The sequence below is a fragment of the Chlamydotis macqueenii genome, chromosome 5 (genome assembly GCF_036417535.1).
Source record: "Chlamydotis macqueenii isolate bChlMac1 chromosome 5, bChlMac1.mat, whole genome shotgun sequence".
Taxonomy (NCBI): domain Eukaryota; kingdom Metazoa; phylum Chordata; class Aves; order Otidiformes; family Otididae; genus Chlamydotis; species Chlamydotis macqueenii.
In genome coordinates this window covers 35,108,023-35,123,194 of record NC_141560.1, presented here as the reverse complement: position 1 = coordinate 35,123,194, position 15,172 = coordinate 35,108,023, and the positions used below count along the sequence as shown (strand labels likewise).

At 41.5% G+C, this 15,172-nt stretch overlaps 1 protein-coding gene across 2 annotated transcripts in view; it reads right to left on the bottom strand.

Annotated features, from left to right (window-relative positions):
• SCG5 (secretogranin V) overlaps positions 1–14,696 on the bottom strand; it is a 31,393-nt gene extending 16,697 nt beyond the window's left edge. The window contains exons 1-2 of one of the 2 annotated variants that reach the window (XM_086749047.1): positions 14,579–14,696; positions 13,113–13,345 (exon numbers count right to left, since the gene is read on the bottom strand). In XM_086749047.1, the coding sequence (XP_086605173.1) occupies positions 13,113–13,326 (214 nt within the window). In that variant the 5' untranslated portion in view covers positions 13,327–13,345; positions 14,579–14,696. Of the gene's footprint in view, positions 1–13,112; positions 13,346–13,988; positions 14,207–14,578 lie in introns of those variants that run through there. The other variant, XM_086749049.1, reaches the window with a different exon arrangement.
• Between the last annotated feature and the right edge of the window lie 476 nt (positions 14,697–15,172).

Sequence of the window (15,172 nt, the reverse complement as noted above, 5' to 3'; positions counted from 1 at the left end):
GAGGTGCCTGCAGAGTTTTCTAAACACTATTGCACAGTATTCTTTCGAATTTCAAAACAAAACTCTGTTTCAAGCATGCCGTAAGACAGTCACCACACACAGTGCAGCAATGGCTAATGTAGTTACTCAGTACCAAGATGGCTGTGTGACAGCAGAGCAGTATTTTTTTAAAACCCTATATAAAGAGGGATAACAAGATACAATCAACATATAAATTCCACTAATAATGAATGAGAGGAGAAAGAATTCAAATGATTGGAAAATGTGAATTAAAGAATGAACACATACACAATTGTTTGGGTAAATAGCATGGTCATTATATTATCACCAAATACTCTTATTTTTAATTTCTATAATTTTCATAGATACAAAAGATTGGAATAAAGCTTCTGAACATGAAAGCTGCTCCAGAAGGATCATTCAAGTACTCCTGTCCCAACTTACAAATAAATATGACCAGCCTAAATAATCTTTTATAGAGCTAGGCCTTGTAAGCTCACATAATAACTTTCAAAAACTGCTAACATAAGGCAGTCTTGACAAATTTTGTATTCATGTCTACATTTAGAAGTGATAGTTGAGTCAAATTGTCTATATTTTGCAAATAATCAGTTGGAAGCTGGCATTATAGTACCAGAGGCAAGTTAAGCATATATATTTCAATTTTATTTGCATGATGGACTAAAATCTAATCAACATGCCGATTTTCCCCCATCAAATACAAGTTTCTTATTCTGTAATGCAATTTTGAAGGCAAGTTTTGCAGATATGTAACAAATATAAAAGTAGCCCTATAAAAATCTGCATCTGTGTTATATGAGGTTTTCCCCTGTAGCTGACCACGAGACTTGGTACTAAAACCAGAATAGCGTTATACACACTATGAACTTTATTATATATTTACAGTCCAGAGTCAACACAAATATGATGCTTGTAAGAACTGTATAGATTCATAATAATACTATGGTAATGAGGTTAAAAGATGGATAGCATGCATTTACTCTAATGTCATTTAATCTAACGTCTAAAGTAGAGCATAAAATATCTTTTGTACTGAGCTCCTTCACAATGAGGATTGATTGCATGCATGTACTTAAAAGCATCAGGTTATGATTCTGCTGTAAACTCCAGAACCACATAATCAATACGTGTTTGAACATCCTGTATACAATGCGGTTCGCTGTGGGACAGTCCATCAGATAGAAGCCTATCTATGCTTGTATGTGGTGCAGACCTCTTGGCACCAAAGCTCCATCCATAAAGAAAACAGAGGTACTTAGCAGGCTCCAGTGTGCTATATATACATATAAGTTTAAACCGACTGCCAAGAATTCCCTTGACTGAGTACAAACCAATCTTTTTATATTAAGATAAAGGATTGTTTCCTTTAGGTATAAATGTCCAGGATTGTTTCAGGGTTTTTCCTTTCTTTCCAAAAGAGCTGGAGACAATAGCACCTGCTCTGGTGCCATAATTTAGCACACTTGAGTGATTTAATAGCATTAGCAAAGCTTCTTCCTTATAAACTCTGATAAATAGTGCACTCAGTGAAGACTGCAATAATAAAAATGAAATGCTACAGATATACCAAATCGGGGTATTATGTACAGTAATTCACAAGCTGCGTTAATTTTGGTAATGTTACTGATTTGAAGAAACATATTAGGATTAAATAGACTGCAGCTACCAAGACAAAATGTTGTGATACAAACATATACAGTCAGCTACAAAAATAGCACAAGATGGGTCTCTTGAACCTTGAGGCAGAGGCTGAAAGAAAAAGACCAGACTACTAAACATCAAGAAACTTCTCCTAATCTCCTATCCAAGGGAAACATGAGAGACATTGTTAAATTATTTGAAACTGGACTAGCAAAAATCCAGAAGAACAGTACAGAGAACATCCTTGTACTGAGAAAGGATGGGCTGGCTAAATCTGTGCTTTCCCCATTTCTCCTTACTTCTTGTATGAACTGGCTTTTGTGTGCCATATACTAGCGAAAAAAAACATCCAACCCTCCAAAACAATCAGCTCCCTTTCACGTGCAGGATTTCTGTGTGAGCATGCAGTTATTTCACACCCCTACACGATAAACTAGGAGTTTAGGTCCTTTGGACTGAGGTCAGTATTACCATAAGCAAGCTTTGAATTTCATTTTAAATATATGCATATATGTAACGATCTTCTGGCACTGGTCTTGAACTGTCGCAGGGTGGAAAACAAAAACGGAACAATGCCTCTCCTCTTTCCTAGAATACTGGAAAAGTCCTTAGTCATCTCACCAACTGCTGGTATCATCTCAATTAGAGATACTTGGAATGACTAAAAAGATACAAAATAGAATGGATCATGAGTTTCTGTTGGGCGTAAATAAATCCCAGATCCGGAATTAAAGCCCTTTACTTAGAGAGTCATCCTAGATGCCCTAGTTTTCATATTTTTGCTCTTGAGTATCATGAAGCAGATTCTAAAAGCATCCAAGCCCTTCCCAGATGCACAGAGGAATACTCTACCTGAACAAGAATGATCTTGAGCTGTGTAAACTCCAAGCAAATATGAGCTGCAAGAGAAGCCCAGTATATCTTATCCCATTTGTGTAAGATTCCTGAGGGAGTAAAGAGATTAATCAAGAGGTGCAACACCATCTTCGCTACTTTGCAAAATCTTTTGTTAACCTAGACTACTAGTTCTTATCACTGGGAAAAGTCTTCAAAATTATTTCCAGCATGTCCTGTCTGATACAGAGATGGCTCTTTTTCCTTTCACTGTGACGGCTTTCCGTACTGCCCCGCACTCCCATCCCCAGTCATCTTGCCGTACCTACCTTTGCTGTGTTGCTGTCACATTCAAAAGTGCTGTCATCCCTAATCAAAAGCAAGTTTGGCAGAATGCTTTCTGGTGTTTTTACCTTAAAATGGGACACCATCCACTAACTTCATTTTTCCTTTCCTTTATTATCTGCAAGGCTCCTCATCATGCAATCTGATTAATTCAAACTGTCAAAAAAAAATCCTGAATGCAAAAAAATGCATTTTCATTTTCCTTACCCTTTCTAACATCACTAAAAGCTTTACAGTCCCAATGCCATTTCCCCCGTGCATCTTCAGCCAGCTTCATCCTAGAGTCCTATCCTGGCTGCTGACATTAAGATCAGGAACTGAGAGGCACTGAAAAAATTATAAATTACCACATTTTCTCTATTCCACAGAAGCTGCTAAATAAGAAAATAGGGAAGAAGTATAGGAGAGTCAAGAATGGAAACATATAAACCTAGCCAGCTTCCTTAACCGTTCAAGAGCATGTCTTGGGAAACCCAAGAAAACGACAACTATATGTACTGAAGCAGATTCCAGAGTCAGCTTGTCTTCTCCTTAAGGACACAAAGTTTCTTAAAACTCTAAGATTAATTTTCTTTTTCTGTGCAGAAGGACAAATTCCTTTCAGTGTGTTTTCTAAAGCCTTAAGCACACATGTCACACAATTACTGACCTTGCTTTCAGTGGATAATTCCATTTTATCCCGCATTTTAATTATAAACAGTACAAACATTTAAGATACAAAATGCTTTTATTGTGAAATGGTTAGGACCAAAGTTAACGCCCATGCCCCTCTCACAATAAATTTATAACAGTAGCTTATATGCCATTATTAATTATTATTCAAATTGCACACACAATAAAAAAAAAAATCCAGCAGCTCAGTTGCTGACAGAGTGCAAAAGCAATCTCTCACGCCTCCCTTGGTTGAACAGTCCTGTAATGGACTATGTTAATTCGCCCTTCACCCTCAGCAGAACGCTTTCGTGCTTCGTGGTGTGGATAAGCTCACCCTTTTTACAAAGACAGCGCAACCTGCAGCAACGGGCCCCGGTGCCACATGGACTGCCAGCCCCCGGGCATCGGCAGAGCCAAGGGAAAACAGGTCCAGCAAACACCACCCACCTGCAGCTGCCACCCCACTACCTCGCCTGTGACCACGAGTGCAGCGCATTGCTGTGCGGAACAGGGCAACAAAAGGAACCGGTTACAAACTTTATCCCACAAGGGATGGGACACTGTTTCAATCCTATAAATGTAAATGTGCCAATGAAGCACTTTATTCACTGGCGTTGGCACCAGCTCCATGAGAAGCTCAGATGTTCCATTAATGTCAACACACTCATAGAAAAATACTCCTTTTACTCCTTTGTAAAGCATGGAGGCACCAGAATTGTCCAGAATGGGACTATTTTCTGTCTACTGCTCCACAGAACTTCACAAAATTTTCCTGTTCATTTCCCCATTCATAGTCATCCAGTTCCATTTTCCATGCAGATGACTCGAAGTCCCAGCTGGTTCTTCAACAGGAGCATTTAAAAGCTTCGCATGCCTGCCTGACAGCTGCCACCAGGGTAGATTTTCTAACTCCCCCAAATGACCTCATCATGAACGATACCAGTGTGGGGCTACAAGGCTTCCAAGTCTCTGCTTTGGTGAGTAACCTCCTCACAACTCCAAAAGCAGACGTCTTCCTATTCAAAACTTCTCCCAACATGGCCTGAGTCAAGATGAGGTTTCTTTCACACTTCAATAAAAGCGTTGATACACGATGAAGATGCAAGAGAGTGCATCTTCAGATGAAGAGGAGTCCAGTGAAGATGAAGAGCCCAGGTAAGACAAGGCCCAATGCTGCTCTTTGATGCTGCAACAGGGACTCAGGCCAGCTAACCTGATGTCCTAAAGCATCCCAAGGGCAGAAATCAGCTTCTTCCTCCCTCCTGTTCACCAGCTGAGAGCATTCCTCTTCTCATTCATCCCTGCAGCAGCTGTGAAGGCACTGCTGAAAGCACGCACGACAGGAAGCACATAGGGAATAGCTCTGGAAACCTCCGGAGCGTGCCAGAGATCCTATCTCCTGCACAGGACACCACAATCAAGAAAAGCAAGAATCTCTCCTTTGTCTAGACTTCTAAAATATCTTTTCATAGAACCAAATAAATTTTAAAAGCTTTTCTTACTACAAGTTAATTTAAAAGTCAGATGGGAGCAGGGGAAATGCACGTGATTTTGAGAACAATTACAAAAAGGTATAAATCCCAAATAATGTGTCCAAGGATTTATGTATGCATGTGAAAGACAAGCACAGAAAAAATCTTAGAAAACAAGAGCTCATCTTAATTTGGCCAATCTTCACTGGCAGATTTTTAAATACTTATGGGCCATATTCCATTGCTAGATAAAATTTTACAGTTTTGTATGAAATTTCTATATAACATCTGCCAACACTAGAAAACAGAAGTACTATAAAGCATCAGACAATACAGAAGCTATCATATTCCCTCTCCTCCTCAGATTTCTTACCTCTCTTATTGGCTTATTGGCTCTTGGTTCCTCAGAAGAGGAATGTGATACCGGCACTCCCTCCTGCAGCCACGAGGACTGCTATACACGTCATTTTAAGAAGAGGTTCAAAGCCCCAAATCCAAATAGGTCCCTCAGTCAGACCCACATGCAAATAACAAAGATCTAGAGAGAAACGGATTAACACACTTTTCTTCTTGCGTTCCCCACTGACTGACTTCTCTGACAAGCACACTAGTTCTGAGAATTTTCCCTGCCTCTACCCAGACACGCTGAGGAGACAAGCGTCTTGCAGCACTGGGGCGTTGAGGAAGGGCACCTCCCCAAATTCAGAAGTGGCAGAGCCCACAGTAGTAACATCCACAGCCTTCGCTGGATCTTGCCCTTGCTCCTCAAGAGCGACAGCTGTCAAACACATTGAGGAAACACGATACCACCTCCACATAGCAAGACAAACACCAGCTCTGCTTTCTTATTATTCACTGCTTGTCGTGTCTTATAAATTCATATGGAAGCAAGGCTATTACGGGCCAGATTTTCAAACACTTGCCTTTAATAAAATAAAGAACAAATAAAGTCACAGCATCTCATTATATTCCTGCTTGCAGAGTTACAGGTATAATCATTTTACATGCAATTTCTTTGCTGAGTTGTGCCACATCACTTACTCAGATGAAGGAAACCCACTGTAAAACCACTGTTGCCATTTGGCAGTGTCGGCTGGCACTGTCATCAACTTTTAAATTTCTGGAATTAGCATTCTGAATCACCTCTCATGACATGCACCACTGCCTGATACTTAAAGTCTGGTTACATTTCACAATTTGAGGACTAAAATATGGAGACAATGATAGGTGTTTTTAGTCAGATCTGTACAAATCCAGATGTCTACCATATTAATGTATTAAAAGTGTAGCTTTACCACTTTCACTTTACGTTACAAATCTGAGATGTTCGTATTAAATTTTGAAATTGTATTTCCTGGGCTATTTCAGTACTTTGCAAGAAAACCCCCTGAAAGCAGAGACTAGGAGAGTGATGTTGGGGCTTTTTTTTTGTTTGTTAAATGTCAGGCCCATAACACAGCGTTTGATTAAAGTCATGTGTGCTTCAGCAAAAGCGGTCCCACTGTGAGTGTAACTTTATGTTTTAACTGCAGCAGGACTTTCTCTACAGAACAGATACAATAACCCAAACCCCAAAGGACTGTGTGGTCCCTTTGCACGAAGCTGACACTACGGAGTGGCCCTGAAGGAGCAGAATTGGCTGCGGGAGGTCTGCCCCAGCCCCGTGACACCCTGCCAGCCCGGGGACCGTGACGCTGCCACCCCCGGACGCTGGCACGGAGGACGTAAATGAGAGCAAAGAGGATGCAGCCATCACACTGCCATATCTGCTGACCCCCAAATATCATACTCCCATGTGGCAATGGCTAGTATTACTTCCCGTCACCCACGGAAATCCAAATATATGAGGGTATAAGCATAGCACACGCTTGCCCAAAAGCAAATGAGTGCAAAGGTCATTTCTGCATTGGTTTCACTGAATGCAGTCATACGCAAAAGTTCTGGCAATTTTCTGATACGGAGATTTTACTGTCCTTCTAGGAAACAAGTAGCGGTCTTGTAGGTATGTCACAGGGTAGACAGCAAGGTAATCCAGCACTGTCTTAGTTTTCTTAGTAGGAAAATATTAACAAAACAGACATTATTAACATGCATGAATAATGCGCATCATTTTACAGAAAGGAGATTTCACACAAAGTGCTATTTGAACAGAGTCTGTGCTGGTAAGTCGCTAACTACCAGTTGTTAGTAGAACTACTAGCATGATGTTCCAGACACTTTGGAGGTTTATCATCTCAATCCGGCAAACAGTAACTACCTTTTGCTAAAACAATAAGCAGGTTTTTATTTCCTTTCAAAATAATCAAATAAACCCAGCCTTTTCCCAGTAGCTTCAAGCAGTCTCTACAGGATAGTCAAAAGCCTCCCAAAAAGGCATAATATTTTCTTATTCCTACAAACAATCAGGATTTCAGAGACATCATTTAACGTTGTCACTGAGACTGACAGCCTTAAACCTCTTTTGCAGGCTGAAAAATGCTGGGCTGCCATGCCAGCACCTTTACCAACCATTTTCTCGTCTGAAGTGTTTTTAAGAAATAAAACCAAAACAACCAAATCGAACACAAACAAACAAACCACCCAAGAGGCCGCCTGTTGTGCTGAATTGTACAGGAGGCAATGAAAATGCAAGGAGATGATACTTGCAAAGCGAAAACAGGAGTTCGCATTTCCCATTGTCAAGTGCTATAAACTGCCCGAGCCGAGCCACTGGTGCCCCCGTGTGTTTCAGTGAGAGTTCACTGTTCTCCTAGGCATGGTACAACCGTCGTGAAATTTGCATTATACACACATTCCCTTCCTCTCCCTCTAAAAAAAAAGTCCTTAAATATCGGCACAAACTTACAAGCAGGCAAAGAAAGAAAAAAACCCATGAAGTCTCTTACTTCATGAACTCCACGCCAGGCAGAAAAAACAACTTCTATGTTTTTGAAATGCTGAAGGTATTTGTTTATTTTGTTCCTTTGTCCTCTGTTAACATAGATGCAGTCCCCTTCTTGTCTATAGGAAACGTGAATATAGCACAGTGGTGCTTGTACAGTGTTTTAGTGATAAACCTAACTGGGAACTACAGAAACACAGCTACTCATGAAAAAATTGTATTTTGCTTTTCTATGGTTTCCCCCTCTTTTTATAGATCCTGCTAAATGACTTCAATACAGCTTTCTGAAAACATGAATTAACAAGGAGATCGAATATTATTAGAGAAATTAAAGTAGTTGATATGGGTTTATTACTTCTAGGAACTGGGGTACGCGCAGAAAGAAAATCTGTTCAGTGGTCAGCAAAACCAGCTGCTCCTAAGATAGCACCTCGGGTGTTAAAAACATCTTTGCTCGACACTCATCGCGCAGGATCGGTTTGGCTTCTGCCGTGCTGACTCGCCATGCGAGTGCCGTCTGCAGTACACAAGCACAGAGAACCAGCTGGCAAACTCCCCTCTTTGTGACATACTTACCCTGTGAACTGCGTCCACTCAGCTGAGAGAGCCCTGGCGAAGGAGGAGAGCTCACGCTGCCTTCACGTCTCCCTGTGGGCTGGGGGCAGCCAAGCACCCTGCCACCCGCGAGAGAACAGCCACCACGCTTGTGGTCCTCCGGACCTCCAGGCTCTCCCTGGATTACACACAGCTTGAACTTCACCGTCATTTCTTGGTAGATTAAACTCTTTACCAGACATTTTCTAGACTCTATTTCTATTTTAGCAGCTTGACTTGAGCTAACAGGTACACTGGCAAATGCAAAGTAAAAGAGAAGAAAAAATAATCACGTATTCATAGATTTCAACATAAGAAAATGCAGTAACTTATGCCCATTAACAAGCTGTGCCTTTTTTTTCTCTCCATCACCAAGAAAACTATCTGGTCACTGAGGAAAGAGAATACATACTGATAAACATCTTTTCTGAAAAATGTCCATCTTTCAGTTGTCTTTGGTACACAAAGAAGTTGTGACTTCGCTCACCACAACAAAGTCAGCCCTAAGCTTTTTTTCAGAGGGGAAAGAAAAACAAAAAGACCATGTGTAGTCCCCTGCAATTCCTTCCAACACATCCACCCTCTGTTTTTTAGCATGTCAAAGTCAAAATATGATGATTAACACTGGAAAAAATGTAGATAGTGGTGATGGAAAATGGAGATACTTATAAATTTGCTTATGAACTAACAGCAATAGTATTTTTGTTACATGTAAAATTATTAAGATCTTATTCATCTGGAAAAGGTTATTATAATAATCACTCAAATGTGCAAACATTTCATTATAATAAGGCTGCTAGTATAAACTTGTCTATATTATGGCAGCCTAAATTTGTTTCCAAATTCCAACGCCACAGCAATTATTTTTTCCTGACAGCACTTTGTTTGCAAGTGTACATATCTAATGGGTCCAATCTTGGCCTTTTGAAAATCAGTGGTACTTCTGGATTCCTGCCTCGGCTGAAGCTGATGGCACCCAACAGTGCTGCAGGTCTACACTGCCAGGGCAATTTCTGACAAAAACATTTTGTTAAGTAAAACAATTTTCTGTAGGAACACACTAAATTTATTAAGCTCTGATTGGTAAAGTTTTTTTTTATTCTGAGATGCAATATCTGCTCAAAATGAGAAACAAGTGCTCCAGCACAGTCAGTGGGTTGATGGTGAGTATGCTGTTATGGGATGAACCAGGTTTTAAACTGTCTACACTGGTCACTGCAAACTACAGTCTGAAAAATGGCCAGAAGTCAACACTCCTAGCCACTCAGAAGTTCTCACAGATAGTATGAGTTTCATATCCAATTCTACTCTCCACTACTTTCAGGCAAAAATTCCCAAGGAAGACAGAACCTCAGAGAGCAGTTACTGAATTACCACTTTGCGCTGATGGGATTCAGTATGAAACCCCTATTTTGCTGTGACATATTCCAATTACTGTTAAACCTCCTTCTTCCCTCCCCCCTTAGTTTTCCTTTCTATTGTCTTGTAGATTTTTTAAGCACTTGCACACACACTTACTATCCAGTGAGCACTGTAACTGTTGTGGGAAGCCCAGAGGTGAATCCTTCAGAATCGGAAACCTTGTACTTATGTACTCAAAAACACAGGCAGTTATTTTTCCTGTAGCTCAACCATAAATCACTTACTGTTCACACAGATACCACAGGGAACATTAATCAGAAGTTCTCTCTCAATCCTCCTCAATATTCCTGTCACCCAACACCTGTGCTACAGGCACAGGATTTTTTGCTTAAACATTACAACCCATGACACTGTTTCTTGCACTGCATGGGTCACTTCCTTGCATGCTGGCCAAGAAGTATCAGAGACAAGGAAGCTGTAAAAGCTCACCACCACCAGAAACAGTCTCCCAGAAAGTCCTGCAGGTCTGTTTAGCAGAGCGGAGATTGGAGCTTCCTTCTCTGAGAAAATTCTGTTTCTAAACCGTGTGACAGAATTTCACAAAGTATGTGAGGTCCAAAAACCTCACACAAAACAACAAGACTCAGTTCAGAAGGATTGCAGTATTTTTACGATACTGAGCATCACACTTCATCTGCACACAGCAGTGCAACCCCTCAGGGGAGTACACATTCAAATGCCTCCTGTCCTCACTCCTCGCCAGAGGAGAAGGTCCCTGCTTGAATTCAGCTCCTATTCTGGTTTGTTTAGAAAACATCAGCTGACTGGAGCCACTGGGAGGTCAGCAATGTCAGTCCCCTGGCAATAACTGAGTAGTGGGCAGACTGCGGAAGAAAACAGTAAAAACTGCAGGTTTTAAGGCAGACACCATTTGTGGAAGCGTTGCATATGGGAATCTCTCACAGAACCAGACTGTTTTGATTAAACGTCTTACCATGCCATTTTAGCAATTCGGTTTCCAAACTAGACACCTAATAGAAAGTCAAACCCACTGTGCAGGCTTTTCCTCAAATTACACAAAAATAAATAAATATTCAAAGAGGATAAAATGGAGCACTGTATATTAAATTCTGAAGCCTTTCACAATGTAATAGTTAAAATCACTAGTAGAGAATGCAATGCAAGTTTTGTTAGATTATCTATCCTGTAATTCATGGTCTATATTTAAATATAAACTCATGGTGAAAATTTACTGAATTCTATTTACTTTTTAAAAAAGCAGTATGAGAAAATATTGTGTAGAATGACATAAGACCATATTAATCTCATAACTGGAATCAACACTTTCAAAATGCTTTCTTAAGTTGAAGTTTCTACTCAGATATTTTAAGAGGTATCTATCTATAGACAGCCACATATCACCACAAGTAACCAAAGAAAGAGCAAGTGGTTACCATCTGCGAAAACTTACACCAAAGACTCTATGGAAAGCAACGTTTGACATGAAGGTCTGATTTGCATGTCTATTTCTACACTGACTGACAGCGTTCCCCTCACAAGGCTCTTTTGCTTTTGCAGAAATTTCTCAGTAGGCTGTTAAACATCCATGGTAAGCTTGAAAAATGAGTCATCCTCATCTGATCAAGAGGGTAATGTTAAGTATAATAAATAAACTGGACTTACCACCTTTCAGTTTTACTCTGTTATATACACATTAGATACTTTTATTTAAAAAGGGGAAAAAAACAAAGAAAAGAAAGAGGGGGAAAAAAGGGGTAAAAAAAGATTTGTTCAAGTTTATCCAATCTGCTTTTTGTGGAAGATTGTATGGATGACTGGAAAACCAGCATTATTTGAGCCTCACAAGCACCAGAAAACTTTCAATACTTAAAATAAGAGATTCTTAATCTGTTTTTACTAACCTTTTAATTAGAAATTAACTGCAAACAGCTGAGATGAAATATTTGTCAGATGTTCAGATTGGCTTTGCTTTTCTAAGGTTTAAAAAAAAAAGAGTCTGGGGAAAAAAGGGAGAAGGAGAGTAAAATTACTCACTTCTACCAATCTGTCCCAATTTCTCTACATACAAACACTCATAAAGGAGGAGGAAATGACACAGACCAAATTTTACTCCTTAAGCCTAATCTCTGGCATTTAAGTTTCCAGAAAAGCTGGACACTGAAGTGTCCATCAAAGCTTCTTTAGAAAATATATAAACTTAGGTCTGCAATTAGCTGGTAGAAATGCCTATTCTGTTTTAATCCTCTTCTTGGCCTCCATTAAAACACTGTACCTGTTCGGCTAGGACAGTCTGTAGATCGGAATGGGGACAAAATAAAGGGCACAGATTTAGGAACTGTGGAGACTTGCTACACTGTGTCCAAGTGGTTTAACCCTAAGAGAAGGGTTGAGGGTTTCTGCTCTGTTTTGATGCATGCCCATGAACTCCTGTATTTGGGGCTGCATACCTCCAAACTTCTGCTGTAATCCCGGACGAAAAGCTGGTTTCTTACAACTCAAATAGCAATACATTGCAACACCATCCTAACACCCTAACATTTGAGCCAGATATTTCAGATGGTTTGCATAGTTGTAAAAGACTGATTCCAAGGAAAATCTACTCTCATGGGGGGAGACCAGAGCAGCGGTCAAAAGAACGAACCTGAGCCCAGAGCACTCATCACAGCAAGGCAGTGCTGAGGTGCTCTTGCGGATGCAGGGAGAGGAGCATCCGTGTCCCTTCCATCCCAGCACCCACGACCCTGTCTTCCCGCTGCCCACAGCCCTGCACAATCCAGCGCAGACCCCGTCCCATGGAGGGCTGGCTGCACAGGGGACTGCAGCATGGAGGGAGAACCCCCTGTATGAGGCTTCTCCCTCTTTCTCACATGACACTGCAAACATGTGATCTCTTCTTGTCTGCAAATGTTTCTAAAAATCCATGAGATTTAGGCTGTAGAGCTCACATTTGTTTAATATGAAACATAAATGTGATATATTTATACACATTATTAGGGAAGAATTTAGTAAACCCACTGTTTTGAGGTTCTAGAGACCAGACACTTCTAAGACAACATGACTTTTTCTACAAAGCCTGTACATTAAGAAAACCCACTACTTCTTCCGCCAAAATCATTACATTAAGGAAGGTAAAAGATGGATGATGATTTTAAAACAAAGATCAGACGACAACATGGTGAAGAAGTCCATGATTTAAGCTCAGGATATTCTGCATATACGTGCAAAATAATAATTATTACCAAAGGATACTAATAAATTTATCATAATTCAAAGCAGAAATTAACTACCTTCGATGCTCTGTGGACCAACCAGATTCATAGCCTGGTGCGCTGGATACTCTACCCGGGGTCTGGCAATGCCCAATTGCTCCATAACCCCATGGAGGAGCCTCTGAATATCTGCTTCAGAAACCCTGTCAGGGGTCCTAGGGCTGTGGCTAAAAGCTGAAGCCAATCCAACCACCAGCAGAAATAGCATGTTAGAAAGCACGGTAGCCATCATTCTGGTAGCCACTTTTATCCTGTTAAAAAGAAAGGAATTTGATTATAAGTGATAGTGGGGGGAAAAAAAGTCCAGTACACATGCTAAAAATAACTTCTGATCTTACTACTGCACATCACAGCTGAATACCACAGCTTCCAGGAACAGCTGGAAATCTAACCAGTGGGAAACTGGAGGGGGAGCAGGGGTAATAGGGTGGATAGGTTCTTCTCTTCTGAAAAACAATATTAAGTAGCAAACTGTGGAAATCAAAATCAATTTTCTGATTTGCATTTGCCCATAACATTCATTAACAGCCACTGTAAACAAAATGGATCCACCGTTTCATTTAAGGAGACTACATTTCCCCTCCCCCTCTAGGTTTATTGCGCTATTTTGTAAAGCTCTGGGCTAAAAGCGAAGAACTCTTCAGGCAGGAACTGTGCTTTCCAAGCTCTGTGCTTGCATTGCCTGAAACAGGAATCACTAGGAACAACCTGCATTGTCTTTTATTTGTCTCTTAAGACAAGAGGCTTCCTACTTTGTATGCATCAAATTTCCCACCTGAAGCAAATAGGTTTCTTTTGTCTCCTTGAATCCCTTCTGTTCAATAGCTGCACAGTGTAGTTTAATTAGGAAAAAAATTTGAAAAGAAGAAAACAAGCATCACTTACTATCCTCTTTGAGAGGCTGAATTTTAATCAGAACACTTGTTTCTCAAAGCTGCTTTTCCCCTCACATCAGAGAATAAATAAAATGCATCACTTCCAGTCCCTTGAATAAACAAAAAACCCCCAAGTCCCCCTTCTCTTCCTTGAAACACACGCAGCTGCTGGATTTCTCCACGCCAGGCGTTTAAAGATGTTCCACCGCTGCAGCCGCCCCACGCAAAGCACCTGAAAACGTCTGTGAGGCAAAAATGGCTGAAACCCCCCCAATGCTGGCAACGTCCCCCGCTACGCCGGTGCGTGGCCCCACCGCCCCACCCAGCTCCGTTTCCGCGGCCGCTGCAGCAGCGCTGCACGCCGGCCAAGCCGCTGCATTATTGTTATTGTTGTTATTATTATTATTATTATTTAGAGGGGGAAAACCCTGCTTTCTACAGAATATTCCCCGTCAAGACACAGACAAACGGGGCTGCCGCTCCGCTGCCGGCAGCTCCCCGCACCTCTGCGCTGCGCCCACGGACAGCTTGGGGACCCCCCGCCCCGCCCCGCCCCGCACCCACAGCCGCTCGGCAGCGGCACGGAGCCCCCGGGCACCCCGCACTCACCTCCCGCTCCCGGCGCGGCTCCTCGGGTGCGTCGGCACCGCAGCCACGCAATCTCCGTGCGCAGCCACAGCCCCGCGCCCCCCCCCCCCCCCCCCCCCCCCGCAGCTTCTGGTCGGTAGCTGCCCCGTCCTGTGCTCGCTGCGTGGGTTTGTCCGATTAAGAGGATGGCGCAAAGCGTGGGGACACACACACACACGCTCAAGATCTCCCTTTTCAGCTAAATACAATAGTCTAAAACCAAACAGAAGGTTGCTGATGGATTAACGGCTACAGAAATCAAATATTATGCATTCCTAGGACTGTGTCCATCTTCCCGCTGTGATTTCTTTCCCCAGAACAACACGATCAACGGTTTACTCGCAGATTGACAGTATTGCCTTACTGCAGGTTTACAAGGCAGCAACATGGCAACCATCTCTAAGCGCTGGCAGGTAAAGGTCACCAGGTTAAGCAAATCTGTGTACATCAGCCATAGCAGAGGTTAATGAAAAACCAACTATAAAAGGATCCTGCTAAATGAAGTCTCTTATTTAACAGCACTTGGCAAAATTTCTAAAGGTTATTTTATGTAACACATCTTCACTGCTACTGATG